General features: G+C 36.1%; 1 protein-coding gene across 31 annotated transcripts in view; it reads right to left on the bottom strand.

Moving 5' to 3' along the window:
- The window catches only part of EYA1 (EYA transcriptional coactivator and phosphatase 1), a 321,217-nt gene that overhangs the window by 87,778 nt on the left and 212,307 nt on the right, over positions 1 to 21,132 (bottom strand). For all 31 annotated transcript variants that reach the window (XM_070221423.1, XM_070221430.1, XM_070221427.1 and 28 more), the window contains 2 exons: positions 13,473 to 13,555; positions 12,874 to 13,060 (listed from right to left, as the gene is read on the bottom strand). In XM_070221423.1, the coding sequence (XP_070077524.1) occupies positions 12,874 to 13,060; positions 13,473 to 13,555 (270 nt within the window). The remainder of the gene's footprint in view (positions 1 to 12,873; positions 13,061 to 13,472; positions 13,556 to 21,132) is intronic.

Here is a 21,132-nt window from a genome sequence, read left to right as displayed (position 1 = left end):
GATTTTTCCCTAAGCAGGTCCACGATGAGCAATTATTAAATAGGATACAGGGGGAATGGGGGTAGAGCGCAATTGGTTACTGGATTATCCAAGACATCTTCAAACTGATCTTGTAATTCAGGGCATCCTTACAGGATGACACAACCTTAAATATACTACATATCACTTCCTCACAACTTCAGACTTACATTATTTTATCAGCAAATAGAGCTCATTCAAACATTTAACACACATTTAACTGAATACCTCCTAATATACGCCTTGGCTGAGTGAAGTGAATAATTAAAGAAAATGAACACCACATAGTTACTACTTTTTAAGACTCTTTGTTTAAATTTCCATTTTTCTGCCTATTTGATTCTTCAGACACATTGGTTTCAAGAAGCGGCATGCTTTCCTGATCAAGAACTGAAATTCGAAGGCAAGCTTCCAGAGGTTAAATCCTAGTGCTGTCACAACCTCTCCTTAGCTGGCCCATCCGTCAAATGGGGACAATGACAATACTGTCTACCTTGCCGAGCTGGGTGGGAAGGAACCAAGTTCATGCCTGAACAGCACTTAGAACAATGCCTGGTACATAGTAAGTGCTCAAAATGTATTAGCCACTATTATATTTGTATATCAAATCCACGAGAAAAATACTTTTTGAAATTTTCTCTGCATATTGTTAAGTGAAAAACGTAGGGTACAGAAAAATATGTATTCTATTACCTTTAAGGAAAAATAAAAATAATAAAATGTATCCAAAGAGTATATAAAAAATATACAAAAGTAAAAATATTTTATATATATATATATGGTGCACTACTGAGGAAAAAAAATTTTACTCTACTAACAAATACATCATGCTTTTATCTTTAGGGCACCAGCCAAATCTAATACTGAAATCATTGCTATAAAGATAACATAATTACTTTATGGTTCAAAATTGAATATATTTTTCTCCATTGCTAAATGTGCAATGCAAAGTACTCATCAAATATTTGCTGATTGACTGCTAAAACTCTCAAAGGAAGTAATATATTTAGAAGAATGCCATAGGGAAGATATAATGAACTGACTCCAGATATGTATATACTATTTTTATGAATTAAAAATAACACCATCAGAAGCATTCCATGATCAGTCTAGAGATGAGATGTCTAGAATTTTCATTCTATTCAAAATTTTGCTTAAATTGTTTATGATCTCATGTTTATTTTCAAATGAAGATTTGTTTTTAATGGACAATAAACACTTACATAACCCCTTCGTATAGCGATGTTAAATGAAACATTCTACCATTGGTTTCATGGCGAAAATATACATAATAAGGAATGGCATGATTTCAATGGCCACAAGGAAATCCATACCCCAGACTTTAATGACTGTCTGGCTGATACGCTGAATTTCACCCTAAGGCTTCATCATGTTCATTTTGGTTAAAATGCAAATATCTTTTAGAGGGCTAACTATAATTACATCCCATACTTTAAAAAAGGATCTGAGAGGACGTTTGATAGAGAACAGAGAAGTGCATAAGCGATAGGGATGTACTGGAACATTCTGAGGGATAACGACACAGAACAGGACTCAAGAGGCAGTCAAGACAACCTCTCTTTCTCATAACTCTTTCTAAAGGACAAACGCTACTTATTTACAAATGTTATTAGGATCAATTTACAATTGAGTCTCCAAAAGCACTAATGAACTCAACAGTGAGATGCAGAAAATACAGTACGGGTCTATTTGTGGAAATTCCTAAGAAACTTAATTTTCACCAAACCCACACCATGTATTACACAAAGCATTAAGAGATCTAAATGATGAATTAACTTATAAATACAGGCTCCAATTTTTAGTTTCACAGCAGCTGGCTCCAGGGGAGTATATGTAGGTGTATGATAGATACAAATTAAATAGATAGATAGAGCTATAGATATAAATGTAGATAGAGAGAGGTATATAACAGACACGTATTTGTAAAAATCTAGATGTTTTTATATTTGCTAATATATTTTCCCCTTATATCCCTGACTGTTATTCTAGCTAATATGCTTATCCACAAAGGCCCTTCTCTGGAGAAAGCCTGAAATGACTGAGGCGCTTTATTAAAAACACTGATTCTTGGACCACCACCACCAGCCAAGCAGGCTGAAGTTGGCTCAGAAATCTACATTTCACTGAGTTCTGTGCGCAGCCCCACCCACCTTGCCTCTGATGCTCAGCCACACTGGAGAACGACTTGGGTGGTGGGCACGAACTGACAGCTTAGAAGCGTTGTTTGGGCCAGACCCCAGATGAGACCCCCACCTCTCTCTCCCTCCTTTCCTCTTTCTCTCTCTGGAATTTGGAAGAAGGACTAGCAGGTACTGAGGCAATCGGGACTGACTGCTTGAACTGCAGTGCTGTTCACTGTTGGGAGCTATAGGATAGCCTTTTCGGCCACATACGCAGAGAAGCAGAGAACGCAGATCTACAGAGAGAGGTAAATGAAACCGACTTGCAGGGAAAAGTCATGATTCAAAAATGTAGCCGTACAGGCAGAGAGTCTCCTAGCCTCACTCCTTGCTTCCTTGTGGTTTTCCAGTCCCTCGTAAGGTTTGACTCCTTTGCAAAAAAAAAAAAAAAGAGAAAGTATACTACTTGAATGGGAATAAAAAGTGGCCAGGCGCAGATGTGATGTGTATGTTTATATAAGCAAAGTGCACCCCTGGAAGGATACACAAGAAACTCTGCTGAATGAAACCAAGGGGTTGGGGCAGAAGATGAAGGGAGTTTTATTCATCTCTGCAAACTCTTCTGTACCTTGGTAATTTTGTCCCATGCTCATGTATTATTATTCAGTAAATTAAAAAGATATTCATTAAACCTAAATTTTTTTTGGCAATCAAGCTGGAAATAAAAGTGGTAGCCATTGGGGCTGGCCCCGTGCCCTAGTGGTTAAGTTTGCGTGCTCCGCTGCAGGCGGCCCAGTGTTTCGTTGGTTCGAATCCTGGGCGCGGACATGGCACTGCTCATCAAACCACGCTGAGGCAGCGTCCCACATGCCACAACTAGAAGGACCCACAACAAAGAATATACAACTATGTACTGGGGGGTTTGGGGAGAAAAAGGAAAAATAAAATCTTGAAAAAAAAAAAATTGGTAGCCATTAATCCATCAATCCTACCTTTATTTATTTTTTTTTAAAGATTTTATTTTTTTCCTTTTTCTCCCCAAAGCCCCCTGGTACATAGTTGTATATTCTTCGTTGTGTGTCCTTCTAGTTGTGGCATGTGGGACACTGCCTCAGCGTGGTTTGATGAGCAGTGCCATGTCCACGCCCAGGATTCGAACCAACGAAACACTGGGCCGCCTGCAGCGGAGCGCGCGAACTTAACCACTCGGCCACGGGGCCAGCCCCAATCCTACCTTTATTTAAAAGTTAATCCAAAACTCATCCACTAAACCATCCCATCCCAATTAAATGAGGTGGAGGGATGGCAAACACAGATAACTTTGTCCTCTTCCCAACCATTTCCAATTTAAAAACTGAATGAGCAGATCTAATATCCTTCAACTTAAACAAGGGGACTTATTACACTGATCTGTGTGGCTCCCCAGGATGCTTAATACTTTACAGAAACAAGGAATCAATTAGCTACAAAAGAAGATAAAATAATAAATGTTTGTGAGGATTAGTAAACTAATTTAATTAGCTCAATAACATATGCTTTCCTTTTTTGATTATTTATATAGAAATTATATGTTATGTGTAAATATAAGGAACAATTACATATTGGAATCCAAGTGTACTAAAATTGACTCTATAAGGCACCTCAACTTCTGGCCAACTAACTGAAAAAATTACTCAGACCACTTGAGGCACAAAATAGGTAAATGCTAACACTGAAATTTTCACTTCTTGGAAACACGGTCCAAAATTCAAAGGTATGGCAACTCATTTTTATTCCATTCTTGACAATAAAAAACAAACAGTGAACTTTATTTCCAAGAATTTTACAATTTCATTAAGGTTCACACTGTAAATCCCCTGGGGAAAAAAAAGAAAGAAAAGAAAACAAATGCCATCAAAACAACAAACCCAACAACCCCAAACAGACATCTGTTTTGTTTTCTCACATCTTAATAGCTTGGCTATTTTACATACAAATATTTGTTTTGGTTACAAATGTTTCCAAAATGTGAGTTAAAACTGTTTCACCGAAATAATTTACTTCTGAGCTGAACAAATTGCAAACTTCTCCAAAGTCCACAAGGCATCTGTGAAAATGAGCAAGTATGGCCTAAAGATTTTCAAAACCACTCGCTGAGCAAAATGTAGGAGTCAAGATGCACGCTATTGCACACCTCAGGATCACTTCCACAGTGAAAAGACGCACGCATGCGAGGTAGGGTAGACGCGTCCCCACTTTCCTGTATTTATAGGGAAGATGGCTGGCGGGTTCGGTTTAGTTTCTCATCCTGCCACACTGAATTCCTGGGAGAGCTCAGCGATCTCCTGCAACTTTGCACAAGAATGTTCCCCTGTTTTTCAGGCTTTGCCCTACTTTCCTGGGCCTTGGCAAGGATCAAAGAAGCAGAGGGAACAAATGGTTTCCCATGCATATTGAATTCCCTCTTATACTGATTTTTCCTCTGTCACTTGAAATTCAATATTGGCAAGATTCCTGTGCATCACCTTAACCAGTAAATTGTCCGTGCAGTCTGAGCATGAAAAGGTAGATTTCCACATCAAGTTTTTTGTAAGAAATTCAAATGAACAAATCCTTTGAAAATTACTTTTCTATGGCATTCGTCCCTAAAACTCATCCCTAATAAATAATTAGCTTTTATTTCACATTAAACTAAACTGTGTTATTTACCATTTACTCTTTTCTCTCTCTCTCTGATTGCTTGGTATTATTTAAAAGGTACAATGTTATAGGTAAATAGTCCTTTCATAACAATTTGGGCTCAAAATTCTTGGTTAACTGAATAATACCTAACATTTATTGAGTATTTAAGAGCTATGTGCCTTATTTTCCTCATCTGTAAAATGGACACAAACAGTACCTACCTCATAGGTATAAGATTTCAAGTAATGTAATATAAAGCTTTAAACTCAATGATTGTATTTATACTATGTATTATTGTTACGATAGCTGACATAATTATTATGACATGTTCTAAGAGGTTTTGGACAAGAAGTATGTTTTCAAGACAAATTATTTAAATAAACAGCACAGTAATTAGGTTATAAATGAGTTCATATTTTGATTACACATATATGAGTCATATGATAAAGAAAAAAAAATACATTTTTTTTGGTGAGGAAGATTGGCCCTGAGCTAACATCTGTTGCCAATCTTCCTCTTTTTGCTTCAGGAAAATTATCGCTGAGCTAGCATCTGTGCCAATCTTCCTCTATTTTGTATGTGGGACGCCACCACAGCATGGCTTGATGAGCAGTGTGTAGGACCACACCCGGGATCTGAACCCGCAAACCCTGGGCCACCGAAGGGGAGCACATGAACTTAACCACTACACAACTGGGCCAGCCCCAAGAAAAATATTTTTAGAAGAAAGGATTAAGTACTCTTTTGAGAAAAGTCAATTAAAAAAATTCCTTCACAACAATTACTCTCAAGTGGTTAAATTTTCTTTATCACCTTTTAAAAAATGTACTCGCTTATGGTGTTAATAATATGCCTTAAGATTTTTAGGGTTCAGTACAAGGAAATAAAATATGCTTTATATGTCAGTGGCTAAGATATGATAATATGTGAGTTTTGATATTAGCACAAAAGGAAAACATCCTAAAATGTCTTTTTCTTCTTTTTCTGAACTCTATATGTTTTTAAATGTAGAAGATCACTGACTTTGTAAAGAATTATTTTTAAAAAGAAATTTAAAATTTAAAAGACACTTTTCTTTAAAAATTTAAAAGAAATTTAAAATAAAATCTATCATTTAAAAATTAAAGTAATCATGGATTTAATTTTGATATTGTCTTATAGTCTTAGATTTGAATAAGAAAAAAAAGGGTTGACTCTGACCAAAATTTTCTTTTACCCACAGTGGAATTTCAATGTACCATGAAACATCCTGTTCTCAGAAACTAAACACGTTCTCCAACAACAGAAAGCCATTTAATTGGGAAGATGTGAATAACCAGATGACTGTAACAAATGATACATACTGTATACCATCAAATTTCTAAAATTTTTCACCAACAAATTGTTTATAAATATATATCTCTTTAAAAGGGAATGTTTCAATGATAATAAAAATAAAACTATTTTGAACCAAATGAAAACGAAAAAAACCTATCAAATTTTCCAAAAGCAGTACTTAGGGGGAACTTTATAGCATTGCCTGCATATATTAGAAAAGAAGAAAGATTTAAAATCAATAATCTAAGCTTCAAGCTTTAGAAAACTAGAAAAAGAAGAGCGAATTAAATAAAAAGTAAGCCGAAAAAAATAAAAATCAGAGAAGTCAATGAAATTGAGAAGAGGAAAACAATATAGAAAAATCAATGAAACTCAAAGCTGGCTCTTTGAAAAGATTAATAAAATTGATAACCTCTAGCTAGGCTAACCAAGACAAAAAGAGAGAGGACACAAATTATTAATATCAGAAATGAAAGAGGGGCCATCACTAAGCAATTCCACGGACATTAAAAGAACAATAATGGGGGGCTGGCCCAGTGGCGCAGTGGTTAAGTGTGCACATTCTGCTTCGGCGGCCTGGGGTTTTCTGGTTCGGATCCCGGATGCGGACATGGCACCACTTGGCAAGTCATGCTGTGGTAGGCGTCCCACATATAAAGCAGAGGAAGATGGGCATGGATGTTAGCTCAGGGCCAGACTTCCTCAGCAAAAAGAGGAGGATTGGCAGCAGATGTTAGTTTAGAGCTAATCTTCCTCAAAAACAGAAAAGAAGAAGAAAGGAATACTATGAACAACTCTATGCCCACAAATTTTTTATCCTAGATGATACAGAGCATTCTTTGAAAAGCAATCTGCAAATCTTACACAAAGAGAAACAGATAATCTGAATAGGCCTATATCTATTAAAGAAATCAAATCAATAATTAACCTTCCAAAAGAGAAAGCACCAGGCCTAGATAGGTTCACTGTTGAATTCTACCAAATATTTAGGGAACAAATAATACTAATTCTCTAGAATCTGTTCCAGAAAACAGAAGCAGAGGAAACATTTCCTAATTTAGTCTATGAGGTCAGCAATACCCTAATACCAAAATCAGATAAAGACATTACAAGAAATGAAAACTACAGACCAATCTATCTTACGAACATAGATGCAAAGGTCCTTAACAAAATATCAGCAAAACTAAGTGCAAGAATTGTAAGAAGAATTATATGCCATGATGAAGTGGGGTATATCCAAGCATAAAAAGCTGGCTCAACATTTGAAAATCAGTTAATATAATCCATCACACCAACAGGCTAAAGAAGAAAAATCAAATGATCATATTGGTAGATGCAGAAAAAGCATGTGACACAATCCAACACCCACTCCTGATACAAACACTCAGCAAACTAGGAAGAGAGGGGAACTTCCTCAAGTTGATTTGAAAAATCTACAAAGAACCTACAGCTAACATCATACTTAATGGTGAGAAACTAGATGTTTTCTGCCTAAGATCAGGAGCAAGGCAAGGATGCCTTCCTCTCATCACTCCTATTCAACATTGTACTGGAAGTCCTACCTAATGCAATACGACCAGAAAAGGAAATAAAGATATTCAAATCGGGAAGGAAGACATAAAACGGTCTTTGTTCACAGATGACACGATTGGCTATGTAAAAAATACCAAAGAATCAACAGAAAAACTCCTGTAACTAATAAGTAATTATAGTAAGGTTGTAGGATATAAGGATAGTATGCAAAGGTCAACTGTTTTTCTATATACTGGCAATGAGCAATTGGAATTTGAAATTAAAAACACAACACCATTTACATTAGCACCAAAAAAAGAAATATAAATCTAAAAAATGTACAAGATCTATATGAGGAAAACTACAACACTGACAAAAGAAATCAAAATCTAAATTAACAGTAAATTCCATGTACGTGGACAGGAAGACTCAATATTGTCAAGATTCAATATTGTCAGTTCTTCCCAACTTGATCTATAGATTCAACGCAATTCCAGTCGAAATTCCAGTAAGTTACTTGGTGAATATTAACACGCTGATTTAAAAGTTTATATGGAAAGGCAAAAGATCCAGAATAGCCAACACAAGACTGAAGAAAAACAAAGTGAGAGGACTGATACTGGCCAATTTAAAGACTTATTATAAAGATACAGTAATCAAGACACTGTGGTATTGGCAAAAGAATAGACAAATAGATCAACGGAACAGAAGAGAGAGCCCAGAAGTAGACCCACACAAATACAGTCAACTGATCTTTGACACAGGATTAAAGGCAATTCAAGCGAGCAAAGATAGGCTTTTCAACAAATGGTGCTACAACAGGGCAGCCACACGCAGAAAAACCAGTCTAGACACTGACCTTACACTTCACGCAAAGATTAACTCAAAATGGATCAGAGACCTAAAATGTAAAAAACAAAACTATGAAACTTCTAGATCACAACATAAGATCTACGGTCTGGCAATGAGTTTTTGGATACAAAAGCAAAAGCATGTTCTATAAAAGAAAAAATCCCTAAGTTGGACTTCATTCAAATTAAAAACTTCTGCTCTACAAAAGAGACTATTAAAAGAATGAAAAGACAAGCCACAGACTGGGAGAAAGTATTTGCAAAACACATATCTAAGAAAGGACTTGCATCTAAAATGTACAAACAACTCTTAAAACTCAACAATAAGAAAACAAACAACATGATTAAAAAGTAAGCAGAAGATCTGAAGAGACAACTCACCAAACAAGATATACAGATGGCAAATAAGCATATAAAAAGATACTTGACATCATGTTTTATTAGGAAAATGCAAATTAAAACAACTAGATAGCACTACACATCTATTAGAATGGCCAAAATCTGAAATACTGACAATGTCAAATGCTGACAAGGATGTGGAGCAGGAACACTCATTCATTGCTTGGGGGAACACAAAATGGTACCACCACTTTGGAAGACAGTTTGGAAGTTTCTTATAAAACTAAACATACTCATCATATAATCCAGCAATCGCACTCCTAGGTATTTAACCAAATGAGTTGAAAACTTACGTCCACACAAAAACCTGCACACAAATGTCTATAGTAGCTTAATTTATAAGTGCCAGAATTGGAAGCAACCAAGATGTCCTTCAGTTCGGAGGGGGGAGGTTGGTATTTCTAGTTGAAGAGGAGGCATGACTTTCTTGAATCCAGTAAATAAATTAAAACGTTGCTGAAATACCAAATAAACCTCACTATATTTCTCAAGGTCAAAGGATTCTTACATATCTCCAGATGACGTAAATTTTATTTTAAGATAGTCAAAACATGGCTAACAAACTCATTTTTAAAAATGAATGCAAAGGAGTTAAAAGTTGCTAGGAGAGTAGATCTTAAAAATTCTCATTATAAGAAAAAAAATTGTAACTACGTGTAGTCATGGATGTTAAAACTAGATTTATGGTGATCATTTCACAATATATGAAAATATCAAATTATTATGCTGTATACCCAAAACTAAAATAATGCTATATGTTGATTACATCTCAATAAAAAATAAACAAAAATAAATACAAAGGCACTGCTTTTAGTTTTTTAAAATGAATTAAAAATTTGCGATTAAACTTTCATATTCAAGTTATGTTATTTTTAATTTATTACATGTCTATCCAAAGGAGAATAGAGCTTTCAATATTTAGTTATAAACACATTAAAATAATTTTTGAACTTAAGATTCATGAGGAGGTACGTGTTTATAAGTAATACTGCATAATATCATGGACTTAAAAGATACCTATTTTTCACATAACTTTAAAAATGCACAATTAAAAAGCAAGTAGGTCTTTACATGTTACCCTGAGAAAACTCTACAAAGTTATCTTTATATGTTCATTATGACATAACAATTCTATGAACGATACAAGAATAGATATCATAAAGTATGGGAGGAGGACCACATCGACTGTGCATTCTTTTGTACTGCACAATACCATGAAATTAAAAGGCAGAAACGTAAGATTCCTAACTTTCCACTATTAGAAAATACTGACTTTAAACCCAGTAGACTATTAAAATTAAAAGAAAAAAGCACCTGAAAGTATTTCAACAAAAACATGAATTATTTTAACTATTTTTTATTTTTATCTCAAAACAAAAACATTAGGTTATATATGATAAGCCATTCCTGCTAATTCTTTAGTTCAATGAATTTATGTACTGTACCATCAAAACTTCCTTTTCATCAAGAACGGCAAACCTATAATTTTATATATGACTAGTAAAAAAGGAAAGTTAATGCCAAAAAACTTAGGCTGAATCCATAGTCTTACCACAAATGTGAAAAAAACTCAAGAAACAAAAAACAAACACTAAAACCCAGACTAAATCTTCCTTGAATTTTTAAAGTAATCCAGATTTTTTTTCAACGTGGAAACTCACTGAACTTTCCCTTTCTAACTATGCAACACAAGAAAAGCTTATCCATACACATTCATTTTAGTGGGAAGTGGTGAATATAAGAAATCTGAAAAATATCATTTTCTCCCCAGTTCAATGCATTCCTATACTGTAGCCATAAAGATACTGAAATGGAAATAAGTACCTAAAACACGAAGCATTTATTCAAATAAAATCTAAAATATGTCATTCAATCTTAAAATAAAATCATATATACCTTTCGAAAATTATAACCGCATTTTTCCCCACGTGCCACAGCTTTGTGCCCACTCATACCCCCCTTCACGTGGCATCCCTTTTATAAATCAAATTAGAACAACGTCAAGATTCAGACAAACTTTTATAATATGACTAAATGTTCTTTTTTTAAAAAGCTCTCATCAACTTTAATTTAAGAAATATAAATGAGTCTTCCAGTTTCTTTGATGCTGTATTCTGCACAACCAAAATGGCATGAATTAAGTAAAATTATTCTGCCGTCTCCTTTTCTCATTCTGTTATTCCACAGACCTTAACGAGTCTTTCTACTTCTCATTCATACAGCTATCCTCATTTCAAAACTCCTTTTAGTCCTCAAGAAGCTTGCATGATCCAGATGGCTATTGTGAAAAAGGAGATCTTCCTAAAGTTGGGAGAGCCATTACCTTTCCTTCTGATGCCCGTATGAAGCTTACGGAAGTTGAGAGGAAAACTTACCAATAACTTCTACAGTAAATTCAATATCTTCTACAACAAGGCTTATTTTGAGTGTGATTATATAGATGCGAAATCTAATTAAAAGGCAAAAGAGACAAGTATACTAGGTTCTATGAATACTGTATTTACACGGGTGAAGTGAGTGAAGAATATTATATCAAGCTTTTTTTTAAAATAAAGGTAAACGGAGTATGATGATCAAAGATAAAGATGTTTACAGAGTTGAGATGTACAGCAGAACTGTATTTGCAGTTGGTTGGAATACAAGTTTAGGAAGGGTGTAACTTCCTACTCTAGAATAAAACAGCATTTGTATGCATTTAAGACAAAAGATAGAACATTAAAAACTGAAAGGAGTTTTGGGGAGGGTCATCTGTTAATATTCAAAAGATAAACCCATAGTCAAAATTTGAACTAGCATCCATTACATGAAACGTTTTCTTCATGATTTAGGACAACCACCCAGAATTAACACTCTACCAACACAAGGTCATAGAAATGAGTCTTCCAACGTTAACACCTGACTTGTACGTTTAAGCCTGACTTGTAGAGTGGGTTTTGGCTCTAGGAATAAAAGGGAAAGGAAGAAAACTCTCTGACTCTTTGAGGATAAGAGCTCACCTCATAATCCAAGAAAGGAGAGATTACATTTTAAAAAGTTAAGTCAAGGGTCAGCCCTGTGGCCTAGCGTTAGGTTCCGCGCATTCCACTTCAGCAGCCCAGGTTCAGTTCCCAGGTGCGGACCTACGCCACTCATCAGTGGCCATGCTGTGGCAGTGACCCACATACAAAGTAGAGGAAGATTGGCACAGATGTTAGCTCAGGCCAAATCTTCCTCAGCAGGAAAAAAAAAAAATTAAGACAAGGATGTGAGAAGTACAAGAGAAAAATATAAGAAATGGAGGTAGAGACCAATTCAGGAAATTACACATACCATATTAAGAGTTTCAGAAAGAACTAATGTAGGGGAAGAAACATCAAAAACATAGCAGGAAAACTTCCAGAGGTAGAGAGACTTTCATTTGAAAGGGCCCATCAAGGGTTGTGCAGGAGTATGAAAAATTCCCACGTGCAGATAGATTGTTATGAAATTCACAGAAGGCCATGATGAGAAAGGGTAGACAGAGGAATCTCTGTTTTCCATGTTCAACCCTTTGATACTATTTGATTTTTTTAAAAACATTAAATATTTAATGATGATAAACCTTGAATTAAAGGTAATGTCATTTATTTTCTATTCAATACATAAGCAGATTATTTACAATTATAGTTAAGAATTATAGCTAAATATTTATAACTATGAATCTAAAAAGCTATATATATACACATCTTGAAAATTGAATATGTTTACAACTAAATAAAATCTCTATTTTGAGTGCTTTTGAAGTTACATACTTTGTACTAAAATTTTTAAGCAGATAAAAATAAAGTTAATGTCACAAACACACTACTTGACTCATATTTAGGCCTTGCCAAAACTTGCCAAAAGTATGCAACCACTGCATGAATATACGACGATAGAAATATTTATTTAAACCACCAGAAATATAGCCTGCAGGACTAATAAAATGCACATTTTACTTTTATTAGTAAAATTACCTGCTGCGGGATCTGTAACTGCTTGGCTGGTGATGCCAGATGGTGGTTCTTGAAGCTGGTAAGTGGCATTTGTGGACGGCGTCGTGGGGCTGGTGTTGCTGCTCGTCATGTAATGTGCCGGATACGGGGAGCTGTTGTAATACTGTGCGTACTGACCCTGGCCAAAACTCGGATAAGACGGGTAGTCCTACCAAATCAAACCACACGAGAACAAGCGGTCAGAACACTCCTGCATATTTCTTACATTTCAGAGTATAACTGTACACATGCTTGTGTTTCTGTGTCTTCTCTGAATTCACAAAGGAGCACACAGTGAAGTGCTCAGACTTGCAAACAAATTTTATGTAACATTAGATACACCCTTCCTAGTTCTTCCATTCCACGATGCATTACTAAGTAAAATTAAACCAATCTGAAAACCAAACAACTCACCATCTAAGATCGCTAAAGAGATTTTTAAAACGGGGAAAGAAAAACGATGAAAAGGCTTAAGAAGGCTCTTGCTTAGGGTGTAATATAAACAAATCTTTCTTTATATAAGAAAATCATCTGTTGCATTTAAAAAAAATTTCAGAAGTTAAATTGGCTTTTAAAATTACCTGCTGTGAACTGTTAAATCCAGAGGAATTTGTGAGTGAATTATTTCCTGTATATAATCCTGATGATGTTGTAAAACTGCTACCTAAAACAAAATGAAAAGAAATATGGTTGACTACGCTATGTAGAATAATGTGCCTATAGGAAATTATTATTTAGATAAAGTAGAGCTGGTTTCATTGCAAATGCATTTGGTTTACCTTCAAAACCAGAATCCATTGCCATGGCTAAAATTCTGTTTTCTTAAAACAGTTGACAATTTTAGTTTCACTATATTACAAAGGATTAAAAAGTAAAGAGGTTTAAATTTCTGAGGACACGAGTAACTTCTATAAACTGTGGACACAATTACACATTTGTGCAAAAACATTAGACACTGAGCTTTCCACTTCAATTTGTAAAACACACCAGGATTTATCATATCTTTACATGATACATGCTCGCCGTAAAATGATGGATCAAATTAGAAGATCTTTAAAGCTCTTGCTAGCTCAAAAACCACAACGCTAGTTCCAAGAACTTAAAACACTTTCCGACTTGTACTTGTCATTATAATGGACCACTGAAAACGGCGATTATTTCATGTCACAGAAGAATGAACGGCAGCACTTGAAGAATTTGATAAAACAAAAATCAAAGAAGAACATGGTCAGTGTTTTGTGTATTACATGTGCTGTCTGGGTAACGTTCTATTTGTTAAATGTCTGTACGTGTTCAACAGTAAAGAGTAGGCACTGTGCAAGATACAAACAAAAGAGCAAATCTTAGTTCCCTCCTTCAGTTTATTTACTATCTTATTGTTAAACTATGCCAAACAACAATATACTATTTTTGATGACCATATTGGCAAAGATTTTTGAAAAGACAAGATCAGGGATTGGCAAATGTGTAAAAAATGGCATTCATACACTGCAAAGTGGGAATTTAAATAGGCACAACCTTTCTGTTGGGCTATTTGGTCAGATTGAAAAATTTTGTACATCATTTAACCCAGCAATTTTATTGCCAGGCATTTACGCTAACAAAAAATGTATGGATTTACACAAAGAGATCCTTAGCAAAGATGTTCATCATTGTTGTTTCTAATAAAACAGAAAGCATCCTCAAGTCCTTAACAGATGTTATTCAGAAAACGGAATACTATGAAGCTGTTCAAAGAGCTTTATAATGATGTTTACCAACGTGGGAAAAATTTTCAAACTATTTTGTTGAAAACTAAATGATGAAAATGTTTTTGGTGATCTCCTTTGAAATTTTCTTTTTTTAGTAAAGTAATTTTTTTTTTTTTAGATTGGCCCTGAGCAAACATCTGTTGCCAATCTTCCTTTTTTTTTTTTTCCTTCTTTTTCTTCTTCTCCCCTATGCCCCCGAGTACATAGTCGTATATTCTAGTTGTAGGTCCTTCTGGCTGTGCTGTGTGGGGACACTGCCTCAGCATGGCCTGATGAGCGGTGCTTGGTCTGCACCCAGAATCCAAACTGGCGAAACCCTGGGCTGCTGAAGTGGAGTGCACGAACTTAACCACTCAGCCATGGGGCCAGCCCTCATTTGAACTATTATTAAAAGCATACAACATCTCTGAAGAGCACAAGTGTCAGAAATATGCTCTTTTCTGCATGTTTCTGTGCGATCTATGGTCACATAGTATTCATGAAGCCAACGTACATTTTTAAATTTTCTGCTCAGAACCTGTGTCGCTTCTGTAAACAGAAAAAAATCCCACATTTTTTTAAAAGTAAAATTTTACGGCAAATGAATGGTACAGGCAGTAAAGGCGTTGGCAGTTCAAGGCGGAAGTCTTCAATGTGGACTAGCTATTCACAGAAGCCTGCATGTATAACGTAATGTATGCCAGTTATTTACTTGCTACTGAATATTAAAGTACTGGTTGAAGAGTCAGAAAACATAGATTAGAGTTTCCAGTTCATTACTTATAAGCTGTTTGGACTTTGGACAAATCGTCTAACTACTCTATGATACACTTTCCCTATCTGCAAAAACTACTTCATAGCGTTCTTAAACAGATCAAATGAGGTGATGTTTTGGAAAGCAAAATGAAAAATCTATGGTAAAACATAAATATTAAGAACTGTTATTGTTTATTCCAGTAAATATTTCTAAAATTCTTCACCGTGTTATGTATCTTTTCCCTTTTTTTGCTTTCTCAAACTAAATAAATATGACTTAATCACTTTGCATATCTAAAATTCTTTTCCTACTTACTTATCAAGCATCTCTGAACTCTGAAAACCTGATCCAAGGATTTGCTATTTTTATTAAAGGAAAATATTTCCTAAGATAGTTTCAAATTTAGTTATCACAGAATCATATTTGAGGTTTCCTCATTTGTACATTTCGGGAATATCAATTATTCAAAGTTCCCAGAACACGTGTCACAGATACACAGAGAGGTCTCACATTAATACTCACTCCACCACGAATATGGGGCCTCGATAGACAAGCTTCCCAAATTAATGATCATTTGCATTTGGCAATCACATACTTATTGAACAGGTATTAAATACTAGGCTCACGGTGATAATTACCTGAGGACCTCACAGGACTTACCAGGTTGACATCAGTTTTGTTTTATTTTTATACATTGTACCTCGTGGACACATGACTCACTCTTTATGTATTTGTATATCAGTGAACAATTAATCGATACCATTTATAAATCAAACTTTTAATGAGCATTTAAAAACTCCTTGTAAAATAAAGTTTAAATTTCTTTTGGATCCAAGTGTTAATATCAATACTTTTTTTGAACTTTCACTATTATATACATTTGATAGGAAAAATAACTTTGGGTTATGACTTGTTACTTTCATTTAAACTACACATTTTTAGGTTATGACTTGCTACTTTCATTTATACTACACATTTTTGAGCACTAAATACTGACCTCAATAATCCCTATCCACCAAGAAAATGAATTAAGATATAGAAAATATATTTAAAAAAATGGATGTTTTCATTCCATAAGTTATTCCCCGGAACAAAGTAGAAAAAACCATGGAAGCTATATTGGCACATATAGGTCACTGGGGTATGACCAAGTAAATCATAGTTCAGTACTCCAAATGGGACCCAAGTGAATTCCCAGACTTAATACTACTTCGAGGACTGTACATTAGCTGGAATTCAACATGTTATACTCATTTACTGGCTGACTGCAGGCTGAGATTCCATTCCATTTAGTATGCTGAGGAGTTTAACGGCACTCCGTGGACCCAGGGGACTTAATCCAACTTCCAAAAGGATCTGACTTACTTCGGGGAGAGGTGTACATACCAGAGAATCAGGCTCAGGCAATATTAATTTTTCACAACCACAATCAGATCTACAGGGCTGCCCCACCTGCCTTCATGTAGGACTTAGGCAAAAAGAGCTGCTAACTTGGAGTCCAGGCCACCAGCGCTGGATTTCTGCAACAGCCTCCTTTACTGGCTTCCTGCCCATCCTCTGGCCCCCTCCAGTTCATGCTCCAGGAAGGCAGTAAAGTACTTTCTCTAAGGTGCATATCTGATCTTCTCACTCCCCTGCTTATTAAAAAAGTAACTGATAGTGGCTCCCCATTGCTCTCAGGACAAAATTCAAACTCCTTTCCAGGCCTTATTTATTAGGCCTTGGTCTGGCTCCCGTCTATCTGTTGGATTTCTTTGGTCCCCTACCAGTAACCCCAACCCCAGCCCACCCAGATACACATTCCAGCCTAACACCAGTGAAGCAACACGCAGCTCGCTTAAGGCTACTCTTCGCATCTCTTACTTCCTCCTGTTGTATCCTAGCTAACTTCTAATCAACTTCACAATTCAGCATGAACTAGCAACCCTTTTCCTCAGAAAAACCTTCCCTGAATTCCCTTCTACTCCTCTTTCCTCCTAAGCCTGGGTCACTGAATCTATCTGTCTATCTCTCTATCTACCTATCGATCTATCTTGGTGATATATATATATCCATATATATATAATATATACCCATGACTTACTAACCAGTACTTTAAGCTAATTAGTATTAATAATCAGTTAGTACAAATTAACAAATACTAATTATACTTAAACTAATTAGTCCTTTTCCTATCAAACAGGCTAAAGAGAAACCTTAGAGCTTATATAAATAATTGGATATTTCCAGTCAACCCACACAAACATCCCCAGAACACAAAATATACCAACACTAAAAATAGATAGCATCCGTTGAGCGCTTACTATGTTAGGAGTATGTTCATGTTTTACATGCTTTCTCTATACCCCACAACAAGTCAATACGCTGGGGAGTATTAATATTCCCATTTCGCAGCTAAGGAAACAGGGTCAGGTTAAGATAATATTGCTTCCATCGGGGGAAGCGAAATTCAAATGTAGCTCTGTCTGGTTTCAGCGTCTACACCATGCTCCCTCACGTCCTCTTAGTCTTTTCTGTGTTGCTTTGTGGGAAGTTCTGGAATTCACTAAAGTTTTTCCGGGGATTATTCTATTGGGTTAAGAAAAACATGTTAGAAGCAAAATAGAAGTGACAAGGACAAATAAGAGTGCTTCAAAACATACTGAGTGGTACCTCTGAGCCAGGCCCAAATAAACTATTTTACATGTTATAATTAAACTATTTTACATGTTATAGCTCACTGGGCATTCACAACCACCTCATGAGGTAGATACGATTATATCCCATTTTACAGGTGAAGAAACAGCCCAAGGTGATAAGCAGACCCGGATTCAACTCCAGGCCATCTGGCTTGAGACACAAGGCTCTTAATCTCCACAGTATATTGCCTCTCAAAGTAACCAGAGTTTTTTTCTTTTAATATTTTTTTTTTTACCAACATATGGCTAACTAATTGCCATAGAATCACCAGGAGGTGCTTGTTAAAAGGCACATATCTGGGCCCCTCCTCAGACACGGGAATCAGCACATTGTTGAGGCAGAAGAGGGAGAATGTGACCCCAAAATCCACAGGTTTACCAACCACCTACAGCGCCTGATTTCCAGTACTGCTATGTTTTAGTACCAACTCAGCAGGTGTCTTAGCAACTGCTTCAAAAACATGTAACCAGTATAAGCTTTGTTTTTCCACTAGGAAAGTCATCACACTCATCAGGCATTTACAGAAGAGAAGCTTCTCAGAGACTGTTTGGGGCATTTTCTCTCTTAAGCTGGGCTAAAGCTCCTAGGGCGTAAAGGGTCCCACTTCGATAGCTGGTTTGATGCAGATTTGGGCCAATACTACCAGACGAATTTCACTAACGTTTAGAACACCACAAAGCAAGGCAAAATAGCAGCAACAGTGCTCCCAAGAAAGCTTTGGTGTGTAGCTGCCTCACCTCCTTCCTACTCTATGCAGGCCCAGCAGGAGAGGCACATTGTGTAGGAGGGTGCCATGTGCCAGGTTTGAATACAGATGCTATCAGTCAAGACACGACCAGGAAAAACAGACCTCCTCCTTCCATTGGATCAATCCATTGAGAGTTTCTGTTGATTTACAAGTCTTCACTTATAACTTGAGGTCATAGAATTAGGGTTAGTATTCAGAATTCCTTTATCACAATAATATAGAAGTATTTTCCTTCCTAGACACAAATGACTTTACGTGAAAAGTCACCTCTAGATAAAGAAAAGAGAGAAATACTCTATGACAAAATGTTTTATGTTTCATGTAACATTATAACACGAAATTCCCCAAAGTTGAAAGAATTGCCAATCAGAATCGATTATTTCTCAATCCAGGAGTTTGGCAGAGATAGGTTAAGCTCCAATAATGACCAATATTATTCTTGGCAGAGTTTGGAATTAAGTTAGCCTCCAAGCAGGACGGCGGCGGGGGCGGGGGCTACCTTCTTACCCTTCAGTTAAAAGGAAAATCTTACCTATTTAAATAGTTTACTATTGTGAAAAATCATAGCTATCCTTCTTTTTTGGCAGGGAGGAGAGACACTAATTTCCAGATCAGAACACCGGAAAAATCTTTCCTTTCAGAACATCTCTAAGAGACAAAATTATTTTTCATCCCATTGCTCTCTTTTTAAAGTTAAGGATTTTTATATTCTGAGTGGGTAGATTATATACAAAATATTAAGGAAAAAAATTTTCAAGTTAGTTCAGTCAACAGCATCTTTACAGGCATAAGTACTACTCTAGAGGGTGTTGTGGACCAGAAGAAGCAGGTGTCATGAGTCTATCCGTTGAAGAAAGTGTAAAAATATAACCCAAACTGAAGACGGCACCAAGGAACATTAGCTTGCGTTACCTACTTAGACGCAAGTTTCGACATGGAGCTGCTCAGTGAATGAAATGAGAACGCCTGGTTAGATTGGGAAGAAAATCACAACACTGCACAGAAAAAGGCAAGCAGTGCATTCCTGGCATGAGGTGAGGATAAACCATCCAAGGAGAAGATCGGAGAGTGAAAGGTTTATAGGGAAGTCAGGGGCAGACTGAAAATAGGTGACAGAAGTCCCTCGATTATTTGTTTAAGAAAAGAATCACAATTCAGGAAAAGAAATGGCATTGTTTAATTAAAAAACCCAAGACTCTGAATGTCAAACAGAACAATATTAGCATATTGGGATACAGGAAATGTTATGATTTTGAATCTCCTTAAGGACTAGAGGTTGTGGCCGGAAGCTATTATAAATGCAAGGCTATGTATATTTATGTAACTGGGCCTGGAGATGGGTGGCTCGGGTTAGAGGTGGAGAGCTAGGAATGGAGATGCCAAGGAGAGGACTATGTTGATCAGGCTATTTCCTAAGGCTTACCCATCCACAGCCCACTACATTAATTCAGGATGGGGTCCCTGCTATCCTGGCAACTCATCTTACTCATTCTCACTCCTCTTATTAAATGCTTTTCTCTCACTCCCCATTTCTCATCCTTCAAGATCTGGCTTTTAAAGTCTTATCCTTCCAATAAGCTTTCCCTGACTATTCTTTCTCTGTATTTTCCCTTCTGGGAACTCCAGCTCACTAGTAATTGATACCAAAAATTTACCTCTTCATCAGAACAATACTAAACAAGCCCTCATTTGTCTTGTTTTTATCCTGATTCAAGTTCCTTAAATTCACATGTTAAATTTATCCACCTGTCTCATATTGAGGAGGCTAAACCGTGTCTGACTCACGCCTTTGACGGGTTTCATTTAGGCTTAAGGGAGACAGAACTGGTGGGTGAGAATTTCAACCCAGGGGGACTGACAAAAGGGTCCAGTGAGAACACAACTGTCATAAAGAATCAGACGCAGGCATAGAAGTCTTTCCATAACTTTGGTTTTCTTTGTGGTGGTGGTAGCCAGTGTGGCAGGGCAATGTGAAGGTCAACAGACATCCGGAGAAAAAACAGCCCTCGACTTCCTTATTTATTCAGCAATGAAAGAGAGTGGGGAAGAGAAAACAACCAAATAATAATTGAGTTTATTTCTCAGATTTTATCTAGAGGACACACGTTTTGCTGGCTTCTTTTAAACTAGATGGTGTATAAAGGCTTATCTTTAAAAACTAGATTATAATCACAACTTCAGATAGAAATCATATGAAGAAAATTAAATACAGGACTCATAAGCACTTTGGGGAAGGATTTAAAATATTTCTGAATCTTCAGAAAGGAAATCCAGCACAGTTTTAAATCAAATAAAATTTTAAGTTGATTAAGCATCATGGATTTTGA

This window comes from Equus caballus, chromosome 9 (assembly GCF_041296265.1).
Source record: "Equus caballus isolate H_3958 breed thoroughbred chromosome 9, TB-T2T, whole genome shotgun sequence".
Taxonomy (NCBI): Eukaryota; Metazoa; Chordata; class Mammalia; order Perissodactyla; family Equidae; genus Equus; species Equus caballus.
This window is presented reverse-complemented; position numbering and strand designations above follow the sequence as displayed.